Here is a 22752-nt window from a genome sequence, read left to right on the forward strand (position 1 = left end):
TGGAAGAAACTGAAGTATTCGATCGTTCGCGTATATTTTAATTTTAACCAAAAGTGTAAGTTTTCTCTGGTCTATCTTTTATGTTAGATATTTTTAACCCCTCACAATGATTTTAATAAAACAAAAAATTAAGAGTCCTCACATATTGAGTAGGCATCCTGTTAGTACCATCCCAACCAAACCAAAAAGTGATATACTTTGTGGAACATTGGACTCAAGCAGTGCAAAAAAGAGCTGTGAACGGTAGGTAACAACAGCAGTATATTAAAACAATTGTTAACTGTTTAGGTAAAAAGGTCGAACAAGTGGGTCTTGTTTACAATATTTTTCTTAGTTTTGACATACTTGCATTTCAAATGGGAGGCGGTTCTGCACATGCGCTTGTGTCACTTTTGTGTTTCCAATATTGTATTTTATGATTCAAATCTTGTAAAATCTTACCTGCACAAACTGTTGAAATTACTGCAAAATTTCTAGGTATATCTATAACAGTCTTTAGTTACATTGATGTAGGCTAGAAAAGTCAATTCTATATTGAGACTATTAGAATAAATAAATAGTATTTACAATCTCTACCAATCCCACAATAGCATTCAAAACAATAACTACATCACTTGGCACAATCAGCCATTGGCAACTGAATTACACTCTTGCACTTAAAAAAATGAATTATAACTTGCATTAACATGCTGTAAGGAAACCATCTTCCGTAATTGATGTAAGCGATAGGAAGAAATTCACTTTGGGCCTATTTTGACTTAGAAGCAAGTATGTTATATGATTAAGTAAATCTAGTAGGTAACATAGCTTTAACAATATTAAGTTTTTGACATAAAATTCAGGCTAAAAAACAATATACAACAATCATAAATATATAAACAACTTTTATATGCTACATGAGTGACTTAAGTACACAGTGCTTGATATGAAATCTACTGATCAAATGAATATGAAGAGTACTAAAATGTGTATGTCGAAACATGATAATCAAAATGAATTATATTAACTTTTATATCTACAATATATACATCGTTGATCAATAGATTCCAAAAGGCAGAATATGCTATGCTGGCATTAAAAAGTAGATCTCAGTCTGTTATAGATATTTGGGCAAATCCTATAAGAGCTTTATCATCTGGAGTTTCATTACTACTGTATCCAGAACTCTAAAAAACAATTGGAACAGTGGCGTAAGGTCATCTCTAAATTTTATTATTACCAATGGAAAAGTAACTACTTTAAGCGTTTCTTTAGAATCAATGAGTTTTTGCAAGTTATTAGTTATCACTGAAGTGTCACGACTGTCCACTAGGCCTGCACCCACAAGTTCGGTCGCAATCCCTTCAGCCGAATCTTTACCTACTGCATACTCAAAACGAATATCGTTGAGTTCTCTTTTCGCATTTCTAAAAATATAAATGTAGTTTAAACGTGGCGCATTTCATGATTACTATAAGCAAAGGACTGACCTAGTTGTGTGAAATTGTCGGAAAGGTTCTCTGGGATTTAAGGATTGTAGGTACTTAATTCCAGCCTAAGCTCTTACCTCATTCTGAGTACTAAATTAACGGGTGAAGGATCCCCTTCACTACTCTCCTCGTGATCAGACCCAGAAGAACCCATTGAAGCTAAAGTATTCATGGGCCTCGAGTCTGTATCACTATCACTTGAACCGCCATCCTCACCCTCATCCTCACTAGACCACACCCACTCACCGGTTTCCTTCCTATGCAGTCGACCGGATGCTCCGGGCTGTCGCTTCGATGCCTAAAACGAGCAGCTACAACATTTTTCTATATCATGCTCACTATACCTTTTGTATTCGAGTTTCTAAACTTGGTCCGATAGCGACTAAAGTTTGCTGTAGATATTTTTTATCTTTCGCTTTTTTAAAGAAGGGGTGTTTTAATAACTCAGAGGCACTTGGGCGTTTCGAAGGCTCCTTCTGTAGACAATCCACTATCATTTTTCTAAAGGTTTTCCCGTACGCCTGAGAAAAAAAATCAAAGTCGTTCATCAACACACGCTGACAAATTACTTTATATTGGTCCTTTTCTTCGGCTCCGGTATCTAAATTAGGCGGATCGTTCTGAAGCGTTAGCATAAGTACTTTCATTGGCGGATACTTGTGATACGGGGCGGTTCCCGATGCCATTTCGATTGCCGTTATACCGAACGACCAAATATCTGCCTTGAAATCGTATCCGTGATCCTGTAAGTTAGTCGTGAGTATGTTACTCTGGAGAAAGGAAGGATACCTGTTCCATTACTTCGGGAGCCATCCAACAGGGCGTACCTACGAATGTGTGTCTTACTTTTTGTCTGGATAAGTCTCGCCCCGTCGCAAGCCATGCCGATACACCGAAATCAGCAATTTGCACGGTTCCATCTTCACCTAGCAGAATATTTCCAGCCTTAATATCCCTAGAGCGCAACAAGACAAAAAGTTCATGTTAAAAAGTGTCTAATGTTTTATTTTTGTGAGTATAAAATATCTTCTAAACACTATGATCAGATAGAGACACTGGAACCCTATTACCTTTTCTCTTTCTTCTATCGTTAGCTACCTTCAAAATTCAGTTGATCAAATTTTCCAGAAGCATACTGTGCTTCTTTAACTTATTTGTAATTAGGTACATATTAAAGAACGCATGGCTCACCTTAAATACAAACAGATTGAATAAAATTAGCATTGTTGCAGATATGCTTCAGAATAACCATACAGTAGTTAATATTTTTTAAGTTAAACCAGTAAATAGTAAAAGTGAACGAGATTGTTACAAAGGTTGGACATGAAAAGACAAACGCTTTCTAATGAATAATGATGACTAAGAGAAGATGTAAGATTTGCTTAAAGAATTGCAGTACAGCTTTGAAAGAGTGAGTGCACTGAGTAGTGCAAAAAAAAAAGATTTTCCATATTCCATGATTTCGTTGAAGATTATTAGAAATTGCACCCTAATGAGATTACTACATCAAAAGATGATAAGATACAAAAATTTAATATAAGCAGATGGTTCTTGGTGTAATAAAATTATCATTCTATTAATAGTAAACATCATAAATTCACTACAGTTTGAAAGTACCTAAAACGAACCAACTTTTGCAATTACATACTTCTATTAAAAGAAAATCAATTATAATTTTTTTTAACCCTAAACGTACAAAGTTCGTAGTTTCGATAGCGTGATATCTATGCAAGTGTTAGATACAGGACGCTGCCTTTGACCTGCGTGTTCCCAGTTTCAAGATTGATTATTTCTGTAACTTGTTTGTGAGTTGACATCTCCTGGTAAAAACCTATACTATCGTTTGTGACCAAATTTGCAGATGAGCTTCCCAAAGAGAAGAGGAAATACCTGATACCCAGACAGGATATATTTGTGATTAAATTGCAGTTGCATAATTGCAGACCTTTGGGTTGAAAAAGGAGTAATATCAATCATTAACAATGAACAACTAAGCTGTTAATTATTGTTAGTAATTGAAGGTCATGCATGAACTTCACACCTGACTCTTAGTGCTATGCAGATTTAACACATGAAAAAGTACATACACATTTACGGCGCATAATATATTGTTTGTTGACATCTGAAGGGCAATGGTTGTAAAGAAGAATGTGATAAATTTAAATACTTCTCACTAATTACATTTTGATATTCTGGAAAAATTATATGCTAATAAACTTGTTGACAATAATAAACAATTCAACTGACAGACAATAATAGTGAAGTTTAAAAGCGAATTTTTTAATTAGCTAAGTAATAACTAATAACAATTGCAACGTTTAACACGAGACACGAACGTTGCCTAATCCTACCTGAATATTAAATATGAATTAGCACTGGAAATGTTTGCATTTAAAATTTAAATGGTGTCATATTTATTTAATGATGACAACATGTCAATCATAGTAAGAGGTGCGAGATTGTAGGTACAGAAATGTACAAAATGCAAAATCTGGACAAAGCAAATTTTGAAACTATTGGAGGCATAGTTCACAAATGAAACATCTTGGACTCCTCGTCAATTTGGGAAAAAGTTTGTTTGGGTCCCTTCTATCACTTGGTTATTTTATCCCTACTTTATCATTACACCCTGTGCATAAAAGAAATCCACCTGAAAGTACATGGTGCTAAAGATGATTAATACTAGCGCGACGTCGTTTAACCACCCAAAATATTAGATGGATCAAGTTGTATCAACATGGACTTGTTTCAAAACATTCCTTGTGGCACTAAATGCTTCAACGTTTGCAAAAAAGAAAGAGGTACGCACATTTATTCGCCAATAAATGCTCAGACGTATCATTATAAAAAAACTTATTCGTTACCGTTTTTCCGACGAAATTTGTGAATAGATGAAAATTTTGATCTACCACTTAACTTCGAATTTAATCAAAAAGAAATGGCATCAAATTTACTTTCCATGCGATCAAAGTGTGCTGCCGTTTTTCCGACGAAATTTGTGAATAAATGAAGATGTTGCTCTACCACTTAACTTGGAATTGAATCAAAGGGAAATATAAAATTTAGCTGCTTCTCATGAAATCAAAGTGTCCTGCCGTTTTTCGCACGAAATTTGTGAATAAGTGAAAATTTTTCTCTACCAGTTAATTTAATTGAAGAAAAACCTGAAACATAAATGAAAGACAGATGCAATAAAATGTAGTCGTTCAGTGTGTACTGTCATAGAGTAAACAACGTTGTTTACTCTATGGTACTGTGTAGCATAGAACATTATTTTATCCCCTCTTATCGCACAATGTCACAGATGCTGAGATACAGAATTTATTACACGCAATTCTAATGATATTCAAGCTGTGATCTAATCCAAATGTTTCATCTTCGTATTTTGTAAATGTTGGTTATTGGAGGGCACAGTAAGGATTTAATTTATACTTATTTCAGTGTCAACTGTCAATGAACAAAAGTGAATTCAAAATAAACATTACACCTGTACTGGCATTGCACATGTAAAATCAACATGAACAGACTGATATCATTCAATATCCTGTAATCTAACCAATCGCGAGGCTCTAAAAGCGAAATGAATTTTTTTAAAGGATTATACAGGATGTGACAGCTCAGATCACATATCCTTTATTGTAAAAATGTAGGAGCAAAATTGTGCACAATTACTGTTGTCATGTTAAATAACAATGGGGGGTTTCAAAAGAAGTGAGAAAAAATTAATTCGCACAATGAACTACTATTTTCGTCGACTGGGAAAACCGAAATTTTTTATACTTTCTGTAAGTTTATTTTGCATTCATACCGTTTAATTTTTGCTTTTACATAAGTTTACCGCACCATCATCTTGCACAGAAATTTCTAGAACTCAATGTAAGCTTTTTGCTACTTTCTTTTCCATGAATTAAAGCGGGGGGGGGGGGGGGAGAGAGAGATATTGTTTCGTTTCCTGCATTTGCATTCCCGTAGACACCGCTAACTAATTTGTTTTTTGTTGCTTTCATTCCTACTAGGAAACTTGCCGTATGGCCCGTGCGCCGTAATTTTGTTTTAGTGCTCCCAAAGTGATCGCCGCCATTTTCTGAACTCGTTCGATTCCTGGAGCTGCCGATTGACGTTACCAGAATCTCCCGCAAACCGCTACTACCTCCGACCTTCACCAGAGGTAAGGCCGTATCGCTTGGTGACGCTCAAAGCCGTCTATTCCGCCGACGTCGCATTCAAGTTTCCGCCGACTGCAGTTACTTTCGTCCGCTTCATGTACAATAATTTGTAAATTTTTTCATTTTTCATTTAATTTAATTATTGTAATCTTTATTCCGATAATTCTATTATTTAATTTTTGATGCCATTTGTGCGCGTATTTACTACCGGAGTTCGTCGTTGAAACCCCATCTTTTTGAATTTTTGCATCATTACTTTTTTGAATTTGAATTTTTGTATATACCAAATTTTATTATTGTTTCTCACTCAGTTGAGGTTATTTAGGTGCGCACTGCTGCGACTTCATAGGCTTACTATTAGAATTTAAAAAAATGGAAAAGTGGAATTTGAGAAGTGAGTTCAAAATCAATAGGGTTCATGTACGAAACACTTTAAACAAAGCGTGTCTCAAGGTATAACTTTTGCATACCAGAGGATCGATCATGCTAACAAAGAAAGGTCTGACGACACTGTAACAGATTTTTTTCTTTAACTGACAGACGGCATGTCCTCCACAGACTTGCAGTAATGCTGAATTTTTACATTTTTGTTGAACGCGTTTAAATTAATTAAAGAAGCAAGTGCTGTTTTCTTTAGTTGTACACCATCACATATCTGTTCATTTGTTATAATCCTTAATAAATATGTAGATAAGAAAAAAAAACATAAACCTTATTACGACAATGTATTATCTTTATTTAGGTACCATGCGTCTTTATTTATTTCATTGTTTTTTATTCCATTTGGAATTTAAATTAAAAAATATCGACTAAAACATTAGAAATGTTGATGTATTAGTAAGTATATGCTAGGCGAGTTTCTTTTCATGGGACCTTTATTCCATAACTAACAGTTTACAAATATTACCTTAAATTATAGTATGCAATATTTTGGGATTTAAATTATCTTTAATTTGTATTTACACGTTTTAAGTAGCACTAATAGCGAAAGACTAACTTTTCAAAATATCGAACAAATCATTAATATTCATAAAATTATTCATAAAAAAACTCACCCTGTATATAACAAAAAAAGTGATTAATAAAAATGTTGTAAACAACATATAGTTAGAATTTCCAGTTGTTTTTGGGCACCACACAAATATTTAAAAAACAAAACTTGTGCAAACTTTTATTTGAAAATTTAAAGCAAAGAACTACATAAAGCTTACCACTTTAGAACAAAAAAAAACAACAAAAATACATGAAGAATAAACCATTTCACCTCAAATTCAAAAGGGTTTTTACTTGACAAAAGAGAAACATATACACCAAATTTCAAAACCTTAAACCTTCCATCTGAGAGTTATTATGCGTACAGACGAAAGAATGGCCGCAAACATAAAAGGGTTCTTACTTGGACTAAAATGAACAAACTTCCATTTCAGATTTATAGTGAAACCGTGGCAACAACTGTTTTTAATGGCAATGGCATATCAGTGTCTGTCAATGTGTAATAACTGCTGTTGTGTTGTGTGTGTAACAAATTCACATTGCAAAAATGATCACACAACATGAATCTTTTTAACTTTTGGCATACCTTTCGAACACTTGCAAATGTCAGTGCGTTTTTGTTCACACCTGCATATTTTTCATCAAACCATACAAACTTATCAAACAGCCTTATTCATGCTAGTAAGAGAAAACCACAGCCAACTACTATCAGAATACAATTTTATGATATGAAAGAAAAGAAGCATATTTGTTCATACTGTATCTGTAACTAAAGTAGTACCTATAAACTTACCTATGAATTTGTCCATTACTATGAAAATATTCCAAGCCCTTAAGAACTTCCCTCAACACAGTAGCAATAGTCGCTTCATCAAAGACACCGTGTTTACAGTTGCTAACTTTCATTTTATGTTTAATAATATCCAATAAACTTCCACCTACAAATAAAGTTTATAATGTTAAGTCGAACAGCACTACTGTAAGTAAAATTAACCCTCAAGAAGACGCAACACAAGCCAAAGTTCCTCTCTAACCACAAAACTGGTGTAATATGTGACGACATTCTCATGATTACAGCTTGACATCGCCTGAATCTCTTTCAGCAGTTCGTCCATTGATGTGTTCCATTTTTCCAAATTTATTCTCTTTATGGCGCATTTTTCGTTGCGTGGCTTACAGAATGCCGCGTGAACTACAGCAGTCGCTCCGACACCTTGCACAAAACAGAATGCAAACAAACCTTTTTGATAATTAAGAGAAAGTAAACATTTGATTAAATGGGATTTAATTTATTGCCTTGCATATGTAAATTTGTGAACAAATTTAAGCCGTCTTCAATTAACCCTATTAAAGGCGGGTCACGTTAACAATTTTGTTGCCCTACAAACTGATCATCTCTCGAAATTAAAGCTATGAATACATGACACACCCCTTGAAATACATTCTTAAGCTCAAGCAATTAAAAATTAAAGAAGCGCCAATGTTTAAATTAAAATTTGTAGCTTACGCTGCTCTAAATGAAGACCCGTTAACGTAACTTCAATGGGTATTTCGAGGAAAAAGAGCTAAAGCCGGATTCGATCTCCAAATATGATCATAACCTCTACGGTCGCAAATTTCGGGTCAAATTAAAAAAAAATGGCATGATGATTTTTCTCGTTTGTTGTGCGAGCAAGTAAAAAATCAAATGTTTTAACTAACGAGTAAAGTACGTACCAATTACTTGTCGTAATTCATAATCGTCTTTGGAATTTGGCCAGGGGAGATTCGGTTGGGACGTAGAGCCTGCCATTTTCCTCGATAGAATACTGCCGATATTACCGATCGACTGACGTGCTGCCCTCGCACAGCCACTGAAAGATATTGCCTTATCACAGGAGTTTAACGACTTCTGACGGTAGATGCCGTGCGATCCTGGCGGCACAATTTCATTGGAAATTTTTCTGAAATGAAAATATTTTAATTCAGTTTATTAGCTATAAATGTTTGTATTTTAAAAGCATGCCGGTGCTTTTAGACTACTGGTGGCATATTAAACCTTTATTGTAAAAGTTGAAAATAGCAATGGTATATAAAATGGAATAAATGTGCCTGAGAGATATTCAACGACTAGCTTTTTCCCGCGACTTCGTACGCGCATAAACAACACCCTCTGTCTTAATTCAAATTTGCCCCGTTCCGGTGGGAAGTGCTTCCGGAGTATTTTAAGCAGTAAAACTTGCTCTTTTTCCAAAATTTACATACCCCTTGATCTTTCAAGGCTTCTTAGCCTGCGTTCTAAATGTAAATTCTCTATCTTCATCAGTTTCGACTGTATAACGTAAGTACCTACAGAATTTGTCGATACAGCAGCCTCGAGAATACCCTTATCCGTGTGCCGTAATTCTGTTTTAGTTGCTTTCCTGGACGTATACGTCGCTTATAAGCGCCCGCATTCTGGACTAAGCCGTTTCTTTAACGGACTGCCTGTGGTTGATTATGACAAACCTTCGAGACAGTTTCGAAACCGTCGACCTTGCCCAGAAGCAAGGCTTTAATCTTCTTGTGTGATTTAATTCCCCTTCCACACTGCTATTTAAATCTCCGAGTATTATTTATAAGTCTCCCTTTTATTTTTCGAGTGCTCCTGGCATTCTTTTCAAAGCTCGTTATACTTTTAGCAAAGAGTACTCATACTCTTTGCTTTTAGTTTGATTCTCATTTAGTCCATAAGCTATTGTAGTGAATATTCCAGAAATTCCGATAGACATCGAGGCACAATGAAAGATTATTAATCGGTGATAAAGAACGAAGGCGGATGTGTCGCAATCTTTCCGGAAAATATGACTGTTTTGTTCTAGATAATGTTCAAGAATCGAGAACAATCACGAGTAGTCGAGCACTCGAAAACACTCCACTTTGCTATAAAGCAAATCTAATTACGTTTCAAGACAGTTCCAATTTCAATGCCGAAGTAGGTAATAAATAGTTTGTGCTGATATAAATTGTGAGTGACTTTAACTGTAATAAATCAATTAATTTCAAGACTATTACAAATTTATTGTTAATTAATTGTAAATAAAATAAATTACGTAATTAAATTAACCTATTAAAATATCTTCCTGCTCCATTTTCATTTCTAAGTTAATCCATCCTCTGATTATCGAATTCCCATTCAGTTGTCTTAAGTGTTTTGATTTTATTAAGCACCTTTGCTTTCAGTTTTGAATCGATTCCGCTACATAAAAGTACATGCCCTTTTTCCACTTTCATACTACCCATCACCCTTTCTTTTTGGTTATGCCTACATATACCGAGTTAGATCTAGGTTGATGTTGTTAAATTCTCGTAGTATTTCTGCTTCCTTTCCGTTAATGCTTCATTTTGTCAGTTGCTCATTTGGCATTCCTGATTTGAGTTCTTATGGGAAAATTTATTAGGGCGAATTAAACCACACATGAAGTTTCTTGGAGAGGAAGTGTCAAATTTTACTGTGGTGAATACGACTATACCACATACAGTGAATAGAGAAGAAATAATAATTCGATTTAGAATGTAAGAATCCTTAGAGAAGCTCTGGTCGTATTCCGAGGGGGAGCAGGGGTTCAACTGTGAATTCAATTTAACATTATTATATATATAGAGCTGCAGTGAGCAGAAAGCTGATACTTCATGTGTTTTTAAGAACAGTAGACCAAAGTGTTTAGGTGGAAGATCTTCAGATTCAGTAAGTTCACTTCCTGTAAGTGACTCTCACTCCGCTCTGAAATCCTCTACTATTTCGTTATTAAGGATCCTCAGATCCTTTATAGTTTTGTATTGTCGTCCGTCCGTCCGTCCGTCCGTCCGTGTGCGCTCTAACTCTTTTTAAAAGTGGCCGATTGTGTTGAAATTTGGTATACGGGTACGTTGGACATTAAGAACGGACGCTATTGATTTTCAGGAAGCTGGTTCAACAGGAACAAAAGTTATACGACTTCGAGTGAATCGGGAACAGGAAAAACTGCGAACTCAATATAATAAAAATTAACATATTTCATTCCCTCGGTCATGTATCGAGTTCGGACTTTCGCTAGATTATTCCCTATGACTCTTAGATGTGTAACAATTCAATATAACTCTTCTCTGTGGTCTCGGTCAAAAGTTTTAGAGCAAAATGTACCCAAAATTATTCTTTACACATGAATTTAGAGTTGTAAAAGCTTTCAAACGCATTATCTTGATGCTGAAAGAGTTGATAACGTGCACGTTTGATAACCGCATGTGTGTGATTCAAAAATGTTAAATTATTTTTCTGAGGCCACATGGATTTTGATCAAAATATGTCAAAATCGTTAATTATGCACCAAGATCGTTGGGAAAAAGACTACGCGCATTATCTCAATGCCCAAGACATGAATTTGATGCATTTTTGGCGACCACGTGGATTTTGATCAAAACATGTCAAAATCGTTATTTATGCACCAAGATCATTGGGAAAAAGACTAGGCGCATTATCTCAATGCCCAAGACATGAATTTGATGAATTTTTGGCGAAAACGTGGATTTTGATCAAAACATGTCAAAATCGTTATTTATGCACCAAGATCGTTGGGAAAAAGATCAAGAGCATTATCTCAATGATCTAAACATGAATTTGATCTATTGTTATGGACCACATGGATTTTGATCAAAACATGTCAAAATCGTTATTTATGCACCAAGATCGTTGGGAAAAGACTAGGCGCATTATCTCAATGCCCAAGACATGAATTTGATGCATTTTTGGCGACCACGTGGATTTTGATCAAAACATGTCAAAATCGTTATTTATGCACCAAGAGCGTTGGGAAAAAGACTAAGCGCATTATCTCAATGCCCAAGACATGAATTTGATGCATTTTTGGCGACCACGTGGATTTTGATCAAAACATGTCAAAATCGTTATTTATGCACCAAGATCATTGGGAAAAAGACTAGGCGCATTATCTCAATGCCCAAGACATGAATTTGATGAATTTTTGGCGAAAACGTGGATTTTGATCAAAACATGTCAAAATCGTTATTTATGCACCAAGATCGTTGGGAAAAAGATCAAGAGCATTATCTCAATGATCTAAACATGAATTTGATCTATTTTTATGGACCACATGGATTTTGATCAAAACATCGTTATTTATCAAGATCGTTGGGAAAAAAACCAAGAGCATTATCTCAAAGCCCAAGACATGAATTTGATGCATTTTTGTTAACTATAAAATGTATTTTGTAAGATTAAAATAAATTGTCGTTAAAAGTGATTGTAATACTGAGGATCCTTCGATATTTCGTTCTATCGGTTTATTATAGTTGTTATTATACCTATTTATTAACCTTCATTAGGTATTCTACGTATAAAATATTATTTTTTGCACGATCGGTTATTGTCGGCTACTTACTAATTCATTTTCAAGGCGGTAAGGTGCACTTACCAACCTAGGGCGGTAAGTGTATCATAGCAACGTGCTTAGCAACCATTATGTCAATTTAACATTTACTTTCACACCATTTAAGGAAAGAATCATATGCGCCTTCATATCTACTTTTAGATTTTTCGGGAATAATCGACGCGCAGCCAATACTCCATGCATTTTCTATTTCGGAATCTTCTGAATCATTCATGTTCTCAACCAAACCACGTTTCGCGCACGTGTTGTTTTGTTTTCAAAAACAGAAACGTAACTGTAGCAACCACACAAAAAATTACTGAACCCATTGTGATGCTACCACATTAGCCGGCCTGTGTGGCGCAGTTCAGTTGAAGCTGGACTGTGGTGCTAGGGTCCCTGGTTCGAATCCGGGTTCGAGCATGGATATTTGTAAATGTATAGTGGGTTGGGTTGGTAGAGCAGCCTTGGCTGAAACCCCGCCCACTCAAAAATAAAGGCTAAATAAATAAATAAATAAATACATTCGAATTTAGTTTATATCAATTATAAATTGATCGTGCAAAAAATAGCGTAAGCACCACCGCCAGTAGGTGCTTAACCGATTTCGGATAATATTATCCTCAACCGGTAAAGTACACCTACTGACCTTAATACTTAATATACTATGCTTTCATACAAATAGGTAGGGCCTTATTCGAAGGTAATTTACCCGAATATGAATAGGCATCTGCGCACCTACTGCGTAGGTTGGTTTTCCGTTTTAATTGGTTTAACGAATAAGAGGAATTATTATACGTTTGCAATATCAGAGCGGATTTACGTAGATACTGCGTAACCCAATAATTCTGGGTGGATAACTAATCCCTTTCATAATTGCTACGTATATTATTAACTTTATATTCAAAAAAAAGTCAACGGCTTTTGTTGTTGTTGAATATACAAAAATAGAAATATATGTATAGGTACTTAATCTATAAGCAGAGATAGCACCCTACCCTTTGTAGCAGGTAGTGTATAGGTATATAAAGGCATGCAATAATGCAATTTGCCCGTGTGCCGTTTTTGGTTCTGAAAATTCGTACGTTGGTCCGCTACACTATAGATATAGAAATGCCAAGAATCAGTCTTTTTAACGTAAGCGATTTTCTTACCTTTTTCCTGTAACGATTGTACTTAAAAATCTGTTGTTATCAAAGACTATGTGAGGATTTTGTTCCATTTTATAAACTCCAGTTTTGCGACGGCGATCAAAACTAGAAATAAATTATTTTAAATTAATTATTGTGCATTCTAGAAATGCATATTAGGATTCACTCACTTCACGGTAACGAAGCTATAAAATTTTAATTAGACAAAATTCAGAAACTAATGTTTTAGTGCTATGCTAGCGTTCACTACAGCATGCAGTTTAGTCCAAAGTAAGCATATTGGATCTCTTGATGTACTTGTATTATTGTTATTGTTATAGTGAGTGTATACCTATCTTAAGTACACTGTGCGCAGTGGAGAAGGGGTGTTAATTTTGCGGTCGTACACCATTTCCAACGCCAACAAAAGGCACACGTTAATTAGCCATTTAATACACTAAATCGGTTTTTGAAAGCATTTATGGCGAAAATAAAACGGATTTGTTCTACTTGTATGATGCATATATATACATTAGTACCTAACACGATTTTAACTTTATGTATGAACGCTAACCTTTAACCCAGTAATCTAAAAATACATAAGTGTAAGTAATATACAAATCATCGTATATGGGAAATTCGTTAATGAGAAATCTGTCAGTCGAACATGGATGCTTTGGGTTAATCCGTACTTTGATTCGATAGAGGTATATGGTTTGTTATTTAAATTATATTGTTTAAAAAAATCGATTCCAGTTACCATTTGTGGAAGTACTGATTTAGTTTGGACCTTTCTTCTTTCTTTGTCAACAGTTAAACTCTATAAATAGTTTCAATGCGAGATAATAATAAAATTAAACAATCGGACATTCAGCAATTTGTACTATATTTGTCCGAGGTTCGTTGAAGCTTGGGGCCAATTATTTAAATGCTGTTATCAAGAGAATACAATTTTCCTTGCGCTAATCTAGGTACTTTAATGTTTGCCTATATCAAAGATCATCGATGTCCGTATGCACCCTCCTTTAACATAATGCAAATTTCCTTTTATAGATGAAAATGGTGCAGGCACCAATTTTTTTTATTTTCACAGAAAATGAGGAGTAGAAGATAGCTAGCCATTGAAACATATTTCACATAACAAACTATTTTATGCATGGTCCAGGTCGCAGATTAGAATGTTAAACTTTAAATGAGTAGCACATTTATAAGGTCATCTTAATTTGTGAGTAACATTTTATACGCACCTAATGTGCTCGTGTGCATTTAAATAAATTTTCTACAACTAGCATAAATTGATCGCATTCGCAAATAATAATTGGTCGGTACTCACAGTTCATTTCCATTGCAGTGCGTCTTTTCCATAAATTCTTTTAGCTTCGCCATTGTCATTTAGTTATATAGGTAACGCCGATATAGTATTTCAAGAGGTGTCTTAAATTGACGATTTACTTTCAAAGTGCATCTGTGCGCAGCAATTACGACACTTGCACAACTCAGTAATGCACCAAGCACCTTTAAATTGTTATTTACCAGTGCGAAAGGCGAACAGACCAGCTTTAAGAACTGAGAATATAAAGACTAACATATAAAATGGTCTAATTTATCTATTAAACCTTATTAGTAGCTATATACGTAGGTGCTATATAAATCATCCAAAACAATTTGATCGCTCTTTTTTATTTTTTTAAACTCAAAAATTGTTGTTTCAGTGTCTCCTAATTATATGCGCTGTTAAATGTGTACCACCAGTATCCAGTAAATCTGAACGCGACCAATTTTTTAAAGTACTCAATGGATACTATGAAAAGCCCAAATCAGTTTCGGAATTCGATAATTACTATAGTTCGGCAGAGCGTACCCTTAGAAACATGGGCGAAGTAAGCACCTTGCTACTATGAACTGGGTTTTACCATGTATTTCCAGAACAACGTCGTATGCGAAGTTAGTTCCACAACGCAAGAGTTTTACGAAGAAGGCTACGAGTTTCACCCAAGGACTTACGTTAACGAAACTTGCATGAGCACCAACATTGACCCATACGTGAATCACAGCAATCGTCAACATTTACATCGCGTGGTAAGTCCAATTTGTAAGTAAATAAGCTAATATTAACATTTAGATTTGCTTACACAACGATAATAAATTTGGATGCCAAACACTTTACGAAGAAATAAACGTATGGAAGAAAAGTACAACCGAGAAAAAAGAGTGTCTGGAACATACATCGCAATTGGTTGCTGTTGGTTGCAAATGTAACATCCGTTTTTCTAACAATCGGGGTTGAGCACAACTAGAGAAGAAGAAAGTTAAACTATATACCATATCACAGTGTATTATACATTTGCCAAATTTTAAGAAATACCTATATCACGTCTACAACATAATTATTTAGTTAGGTGATGTCAAATTAATCGCATTCCCAAAAGGGTCGCGATTCTCGAGTTTATTCCTGCAGGAAAAATGGCCGCATTCCCATGATAGCTAAGTTCTAAAGATAACCTATAGCAAAATAGCTTGGGAAAAGAATTCAAGTGGTCTATTTGCACGGGGAAACCAATTCTATATGAACTCATTTTGCATTACTTAATTTATTCTGTATTCAAAAATTTTGATAAAATAAAATACTTAAAATGGAAGAAGCCGAATAGTATAAAATTTGGAGAAAGCTGAAGAGCAGGCAGATAATCCGGAACGAGATTTTTGGAGTCGTTGCCAATTGGAAATAACAAATTTACATAGTCATTCCAGTTTGGGAGATACTTATTTTGCTTATAATTAGCTCCATTAAATCCTCATTAAGATGGCCCATTACTGAGGTTGCAAACAGTGAGAGCAAAGAGTACCATTATGGTTACTCTTTGGTGAGAGATACAAAATGATTAGGTAAGTAGATCGAGGTAAAAGAAAGTACCATAGAAACATATCTCTTGTCTTCTGCAAATACACAGTGAACACTCAAAAAGAGCAATTTGTATAACTTTAATTGAGCATTTTTTGTTAGAGATTTGAGAAAGGTAAAAAAGGAATGGCCACGGTCAAACAAATCCTCGCCCTATTAATTTTGGTGTCCAATCTCTGTTGAACCCGAAATGGGGTTGTATGATAATTATTAGGAAGTGAACACAAAACCTTCCCCATACACTTGGAATAATCTTTAATTGTAATGCGACATGTTTCGGCTAACAAGCCATCATCAGGCCTAAAATGTTGTACGATTACAAATTTGTCTCACAAGAGTGATAAAACTTACAAGATGTTATAAATATTAATAATACAAGTTAAAAATTAATTGACCCTGACGGGGACAAAGAATTGAGCAAGTTTTAAAGATCAGGAGTCCTGAAGGGAACAACCGACCGAAGAACACAGCAACAACTAAAACTTAACGCCCTAGTCGAATAGAGTTTTCGTATCCATATAAAACCTTTAGCTTCCTCATGGGCGACATACACAATTTTACGTTTAGAATCACTAAATCGAAAATTCTAATATTGTCAATGTTGTTTGGTTCCTGGGGTATGTTCACATTTTTTCATTCTTCGAATAGCTATGCAATAAGCATTGTAGTATGATTATTTTAATGAGTTAATTAGTGTCCATTTGTGTAGAAAAAATGCATTATTATGGCGCTGGGCTCTTGCATATAACGGATTGTGTCATCAAATTTTTTTATTCATTAATAACATAATAATGATTATTTACAATTAAAATTACAGTTTATACATAGAGATACGTTTCATTATATATACACCTGCCAGTTTGAATTTAAAATGATTGATATTTATTTATCTGTGCATGCCACAATTTCAAGTATAGGCTCTTTGGATTTTCCAGTAGACTTGAATGTGTACCCCGTTCCGAAACCTTCCCATTTTCGAGCACTATGATTTCGTCCGCATCCATAACTGTACTAAGACGATGGGCTATACAAATACTTGTTCGCCCTTCGGTTGCACGTTTTAATGCCTGCAGAATGTTCTGGAAAGCAAACGTCAAGATGGATTGTCAATGTGAATGTAACTCACAAATTCAGTAATTGAGTCTAGTGAGCTGGTGGCTTCATCGAAAATTAAAATCGGCGAATTTTTTAAGATGGCCCTAGCAATCGCCACTCTTTGTTTTTCTCCACCAGACAATTTCAATCCACGCTCACCTACTTGCGTCTGGTAACCTTTTGGCCACGCAACAATATTATCGTGGAGCTCCGCCATTTTAGAAGCATTAACCAACTCTTCTTCACTGGCCAGTAAGTTACCGTAGTGAAGATTATGCTTGATACTGTCATGGAACAAAACTGAATCCTGCGGGACCACAGATATGCACCTTCTCAAACTTTCTACGTCAACATCTTTAATATTTTGATCACCAATAAAAATGTCGCCTTCCTTCGGATCGTAGAACCTATACAAAAGTCTCACCAACGTAGATTTTCTAAAAAAAATCGCATTTACTTCTCGCTTTAATCGGCTAATTTCTAGTCAATTACCCTGAACCGGAACCGCCGACGATCGCAATTTTTTTTCCAGCAGGAACCACCAGATTAAGATCGTTAAATATTTTTTTGCCTGGACCGTAATCGAATGAAACATTCTCGAATCTTATCGAAGCAGTTTTCGAAGTCACATTTAGTGGTGGAGCCAATTCTTTATTCTAAAAACTACACTAATTTAAAAACTTCCGATTTTTCGAAAGGCACAAAATTCGTTTGGCGTACCTTGATATCTGTATCCATGGTCATTAAAGTGAACATCGTTTGCATGTCAATTAATGCCTGACGCACTTCACGATATACGCTGCCTAAAAATCCCAGTGGAATCGAAAGCTGGAACAGCAAACCATTCACCATAACCAAGTCACCCACGGTCAAGTTACCTTAAATATTGAACGTTAATTTTTACTTTTTCCAACGGAAGCTCACCTTTCACAATTTCCTGCGCCGCTAAAACCATAATTGCGCTCAAAGCCACACTGAATATGGCATTTTGACCGAAGTTCAAAAGTGCCAAACTCGAACTGGTTTTTAAACTAGCTCCTTCGAATTTTTTTAACACATTGTCATATCTATCCGCCTCAAATTTCTCATTATTAAAATACTGAAACGCCACTCGTTAAAATTGAAGCGCACGTAAACGATTCGATTACCTTTACAGTTTCATAATTTATTAGAGAGTCGACGGCCTTATTTCCAGCTTCGTTTTCGGCTTGGTTCATATACACACGAAATTTCGTACGCCATTGAGTTATAAGCAACGTGTATACCGCATAAAGACTTACACAACCCAAAGAGATTGCTAAAACACAATAACGAATTTGGGAAACGTTCCATTGCTTCAATACACTTTCTCACTTCTATCATGTAATTAACACGATAATAAATTTGACAAAATATGTAAAAGAATTTTGCGAAAAACTCTTATCGTGAGGTTAGTGTCCCAAATTAAAATTTGCAAAAACAACCTACTTTTTACATTAATAATAAATAATTTCTACGAACATGTCCGAAAATTCAAGAAATCAATCATTCCTGAGTAACATACAGGTCACTGCCAAAAAACTTTGAGTTTTGTGACATAAACTAAAAAAAATACTTAACATTTACCTACCTGCAAATGGCGCACCACACTTTATACCTAAGATGGTCGAAACTAGTGTCAACTCAAACAGTGTAGGTACAACATTAAAAACCATAGCAGTAAGAACGAAGTTGATTCCTCGTGAGCCCCTGTCTATCGTTTTTGAAAGAGCACCTGCAATAAACAATATGAATGAAATGCTTGGAACACTTGTGCATGAAAATTCGCCTACGAAGTAAAATTGCTACTTTTTCTTAGTTAAAAAGACGGTTAGATTACCAGAATTGTCTATTTTTTTCTACTAAATTCAAATCTGTTATTTAAAAAAACAAAGCAAAATCGCAAAATGCAACTTTTTATATGGAACACCCATATTATTACATCATATGACGGCTTATTAAATTCTCCACAAAAGTTCTTAAATCTTAATGCGCCATAGCTAAAAGACTTCAAATAGCCAAGAAACAAAAATATTTAAAGTACACCAAAAACTCTTCCAATTGAAATTATTTCTATTTTAACACCAAATTCAAGCACAAACTGGAGCATAAAATTACATGGATGATCCCAGGCAGAAACACGGGAAACCAGATTGACCACGTGCCAATATCTAAAAAGAGGCAAAAGTAGCACAGTCCACCTCCTGGAAATAACCAAGGTGAAGCAAAAAAAAATTGAGAAATAGAAAGCACCATCAAATAGGAAAAGATGGAAAATTGAGGAAATTAGAGAGAGGAGCAAGCAATAGGAAAGAGTGACGAAAAACGATTTAAACGTGTATATCGAAGAAGAATGGAATAACATAAAAAGAAGCATTGAAAATACTGCAGATAAGGTTATAGAAAGAAAAGTAGGGGAGAAAAAGAATCTGTAGTTTGACATAGAATGCGAAACAATGATCAAGAATAAGACCCAGCGTACAGAATGTAAAAATGTAAACACATCAGCACGATACGACGCAAAAGTGACTTGGCGCATGGAGCGATCGATACGCGAAATAGCAAAGTGCGACATCAACGAAAAAAGAAGTTTTTAAAACAATCCTATATTCCGAATTGGTCCAATTGTGAATCTAAACCATCCGGGGACATACCACAGACGCATAAAAAAAGTCATCAAAATCCGGATAGGCGTTTACGTAGAGTTCAGTCACAAACACATGTACCAAAGAATTTTTAATATAGATTAAAAAACAAACTACAAATGGAAACACGGCAAAGATACAAGGCGAGGAATGGTTAAAACAAAAGGAAAACGCTGACATAAAAGAGGTGAAGGGCAAAGGAACCAAACAGAACTAAAGGTTGGGACAAATGCAGCCAACGGAGGAGCAGTTTGACAAAGTGATTGCCACTTTAAAGGCAAACAAGGCAGGAAGAATGGACAATATCGTAAACGAAATGATCAAACCTCGGATCAAACATGGGGGAAACGATTTAAAACAAAGACTATATAATTTAATAATCCAGATATGGGACAAAGAGAGCATCCCAGGGAATGGAAAAGGGGGGTTATCACTGCCATTACTGAAGAAATCTGGAGAATCGCGCATGCGCAAGTATGTCAAACTATAAACGACTGAACCGATTGGAACAAATTTTGCTCGAAATTTTGAGACATAGGACATAGATGTTTGCTTGCATATTTGTACAGACAGAGATATAGAAGGGAAGACAACCATTACGATCTTATAAAGAATGCTCAATCTAAATCTTTCACTACTTAAATTGTATGTTTGTCCTCTGCTGCAGTTTTTTTTAAATTCTGATGAATTTTCTGAAGTACGTAGTTATTTGAAATCACATTCAAAAAATATATTTCTTCTGTTTTGAAATATGTATACGTATTTTTTAGTTTTTCAAAACAGCGCCTGTTACCTGCTTTGACTAATAATGGGATGGGATCTCATAGTGCAAGCAGATAAATGCGAGAATAAATGCTCAAAAGGCGAATTTGATTATTTATAAAATATATTGTGTGATCAAAACTCTCTAAACCTTCCCCATATAGTTTTTATTCGTTGAAGTTTTTTTAAAAATAAAAGCGACTATAGTTTCGGCGTACTGCCATCATCAGGCGATGTGAAATTTAACAAGAAAATGGTAAGTTACAAACGTTGAAGACGAATAAGACGAACATGTTTTTTAATTATTAACTGGCCGAAGCCAAGTGAAAAAACCTGAAGGGTGGTTAAACCGGAAAGGTTGTCCTAGATCATGCAGACGGCATGTCTAGAAATTTCTAGACATGCCGTCTGCATGATCTCGAATTTAAACTTAACTTAAATAATTTAAATATGTAGTCATCTTAATAGTTTCAAAACTTTTATAAGTTTATTTTTTTTCCCCCGGTTCTTTTAAAATGTGTTAAATTCAACTTTCAACTCCAATGTAATAATTCAACCCTCCGGTTGGTTGTCTTAACAAGGCTTGATAATAATTCGTTTTGAAACTTAGGACAACCTTTCCGGTTTAACCACCCTTCAGGTTTTTTCACTTGGCTTCGGCCAGTTAATAATTAAAAAACAACATGTTGGTCTTATTCGTTTTCAACGTTTGTAACTTACCATTTTCTTGTTAAATTTCACATCGCCTGATGATGGCAGTACGCCGAAACTATAGTCGCTTTTATTTTTAAAAAAACTTCAACGAATAAAAACTATATGGGGAAGGTTTAGAGAGTTTTGATCACACAATATATTTCAACCCCCATTTCGAGGAACGATGGATCCAACCCAAAAAAAAAAAAAAATATTTATAAAATGATAAATTAATGTTATCTAATTCTAATTAATTACCTGTCTGCCGACTAAGATGGAATGCGAGGTCGAGATTATGTAAATGAACGAACACATTTTTGGCTATTTTACGAATCGACTGCTGAGCCACGCTCGCAAAAACCGCATTGCGTAGCTCATTAAAACCGGCTGCGCACATACGCGCAATACCATCTGAAACAAGAATTATCGTACTAACTCGCATTTCAAAATTATTTACGTACACCCCAACAGCAAACTTGTAGAAACTGTTAAAATCGTGTCGGCGGGAGTATTCATATTCAATATCCCCTCTGAATTTAAGGCATCGACGGCGTATTTGAACACAAAAGGTACCGCAATATTCATCAGTTTTGCACTAATTAGTAGTTCGACGGCGAGAACGACTCGTTTACGAATTTTTGCATCGTCTGCCGGCCAGATGTACTTCGACATCGCGTAAACCATCTCTCGGCCGGTTACTTCTTTGGCCAACGTTACCTGATCTCTGGCTAAACTTCCGGAGCCCGGATGAAAACATCCTCGAGCTGGTTGGTTCTTTGGAGCTAGAGACTGAAGTTTTATTCTATTTAGTGCTTTCGCTAGAATTCCGGCAGGTTTGGGTCGTGAGGTTTTCTTGTTTGCATCAGTTGTTGAACAGGCCTAGTCCAATCCTTATTAATTGATACATGGAATGGTATACATACCCTGTATATATCATACTTTGGGCCGATTTTACAGGGATGTTTAAATAAATAGGTACTTCCTCGACTGCTGTACACTCTTTTTAAGTTAACATTTATTAAACTTAAGGTAATTTTATGTACATTTAAAACGGCACTCATGGCAAATTTTAACGAGTAGATAACTGAAATTCTAAGGTTATGTATATGTAGTTCAAGTAAACTTATGTATAGGGTACGATCGAAATTATCGATTGAAAAATTAATTATGAAATTTCATTTTCAATTGTCGCCGAATTTCAAAAAAACAAGAACAATTATTCTACCAACATGCGTCCTGCGCCCAATAGATCCTTATTATTAATTAACACGGGTAGGGTCTTATGCATATACAATGGTAGGGTTAAAAGTGCTCATATAGCCATATATACCATAATATAACTATAATATGATAATACGTATTCTTCTTACGTATGTAGCTGACACAACTGTTACAAAAAGGTAACGTAAGAGAGCTTATGGATCTGCGTCCACGTACGGACTTGCATGTGCCGAATGACTCTTACTTATGCCTCAATAATAGGGGCTGCATGTAT

The 22752-nt window shown here is 35.2% G+C and overlaps 3 protein-coding genes across 9 annotated transcripts; 1 reads left to right on the forward strand and 2 right to left on the reverse strand.

Annotated features, from left to right (window-relative positions):
* Positions 1–515: 515 nt before the first annotated feature.
* LOC116170925 (serine/threonine-protein kinase OSR1) lies at positions 516–14613 on the reverse strand. 4 transcript variants are annotated; one of them, XM_031487483.1, is made up of 11 exons: positions 14476–14613; positions 13167–13268; positions 8345–8571; positions 7623–7841; positions 7422–7566; positions 2259–2424; positions 2039–2212; positions 1814–1990; positions 1547–1767; positions 1220–1406; positions 516–1166 (listed from the first exon to the last, which is right to left on the reverse strand). In XM_031487483.1, the coding sequence occupies exons 1-11, from the start codon at positions 14532–14534 to the stop codon at positions 1089–1091; spliced, it is 1755 nt and encodes a 584-aa protein (XP_031343343.1). In that variant the 5' UTR covers positions 14535–14613; the 3' UTR covers positions 516–1088. The 4 variants fall into 4 exon arrangements, with proteins under 4 accessions (XP_031343343.1, XP_031343344.1, XP_031343345.1 ...); XM_031487484.1 differs by lacking the exon at positions 14476–14613 and adding an exon at positions 13495–13612; XM_031487485.1 differs by lacking the exon at positions 14476–14613 and adding an exon at positions 13334–13414.
* LOC116170926 lies at positions 13079–15524 on the forward strand. Of its 4 annotated transcripts, XM_031487487.1 has the most exons (5): positions 13721–13849; positions 13899–14040; positions 14855–15022; positions 15069–15221; positions 15265–15524. In XM_031487487.1, exons 2-5 carry the CDS (start codon positions 13978–13980, stop codon positions 15427–15429), a joined length of 549 nt encoding a protein of 182 aa, XP_031343347.1. In that variant the 5' UTR covers positions 13721–13849; positions 13899–13977; the 3' UTR covers positions 15430–15524. The 4 variants fall into 4 exon arrangements, with proteins under 4 accessions (XP_031343349.1, XP_031343347.1, XP_031343348.1 ...); XM_031487489.1 differs by lacking the exons at positions 13721–13849; positions 13899–14040 and adding an exon at positions 13079–13149; XM_031487488.1 differs by lacking the exon at positions 13899–14040.
* Positions 15525–16796: 1272 nt separating this feature from the next.
* On the reverse strand, positions 16797–22392 carry LOC116171181 (ATP-binding cassette sub-family B member 7, mitochondrial). The gene is made up of 10 exons (XM_031487873.1): positions 22181–22392; positions 21719–22136; positions 21516–21668; positions 18749–18892; positions 18288–18436; positions 18064–18238; positions 17860–18017; positions 17632–17795; positions 17171–17576; positions 16797–17123 (listed from the first exon to the last, which is right to left on the reverse strand). Exons 1-10 carry the CDS (start codon positions 22316–22318, stop codon positions 16911–16913), a joined length of 2118 nt encoding a protein of 705 aa, XP_031343733.1. The 5' UTR covers positions 22319–22392; the 3' UTR covers positions 16797–16910.
* Between the last annotated feature and the right edge of the window lie 360 nt (positions 22393–22752).

This window comes from Photinus pyralis, unplaced genomic scaffold (assembly GCF_008802855.1).
Source record: "Photinus pyralis isolate 1611_PpyrPB1 unplaced genomic scaffold, Ppyr1.3 Ppyr1.4_LG5, whole genome shotgun sequence".
Classification (NCBI taxonomy): Eukaryota; Metazoa; Arthropoda; class Insecta; order Coleoptera; family Lampyridae; genus Photinus; species Photinus pyralis.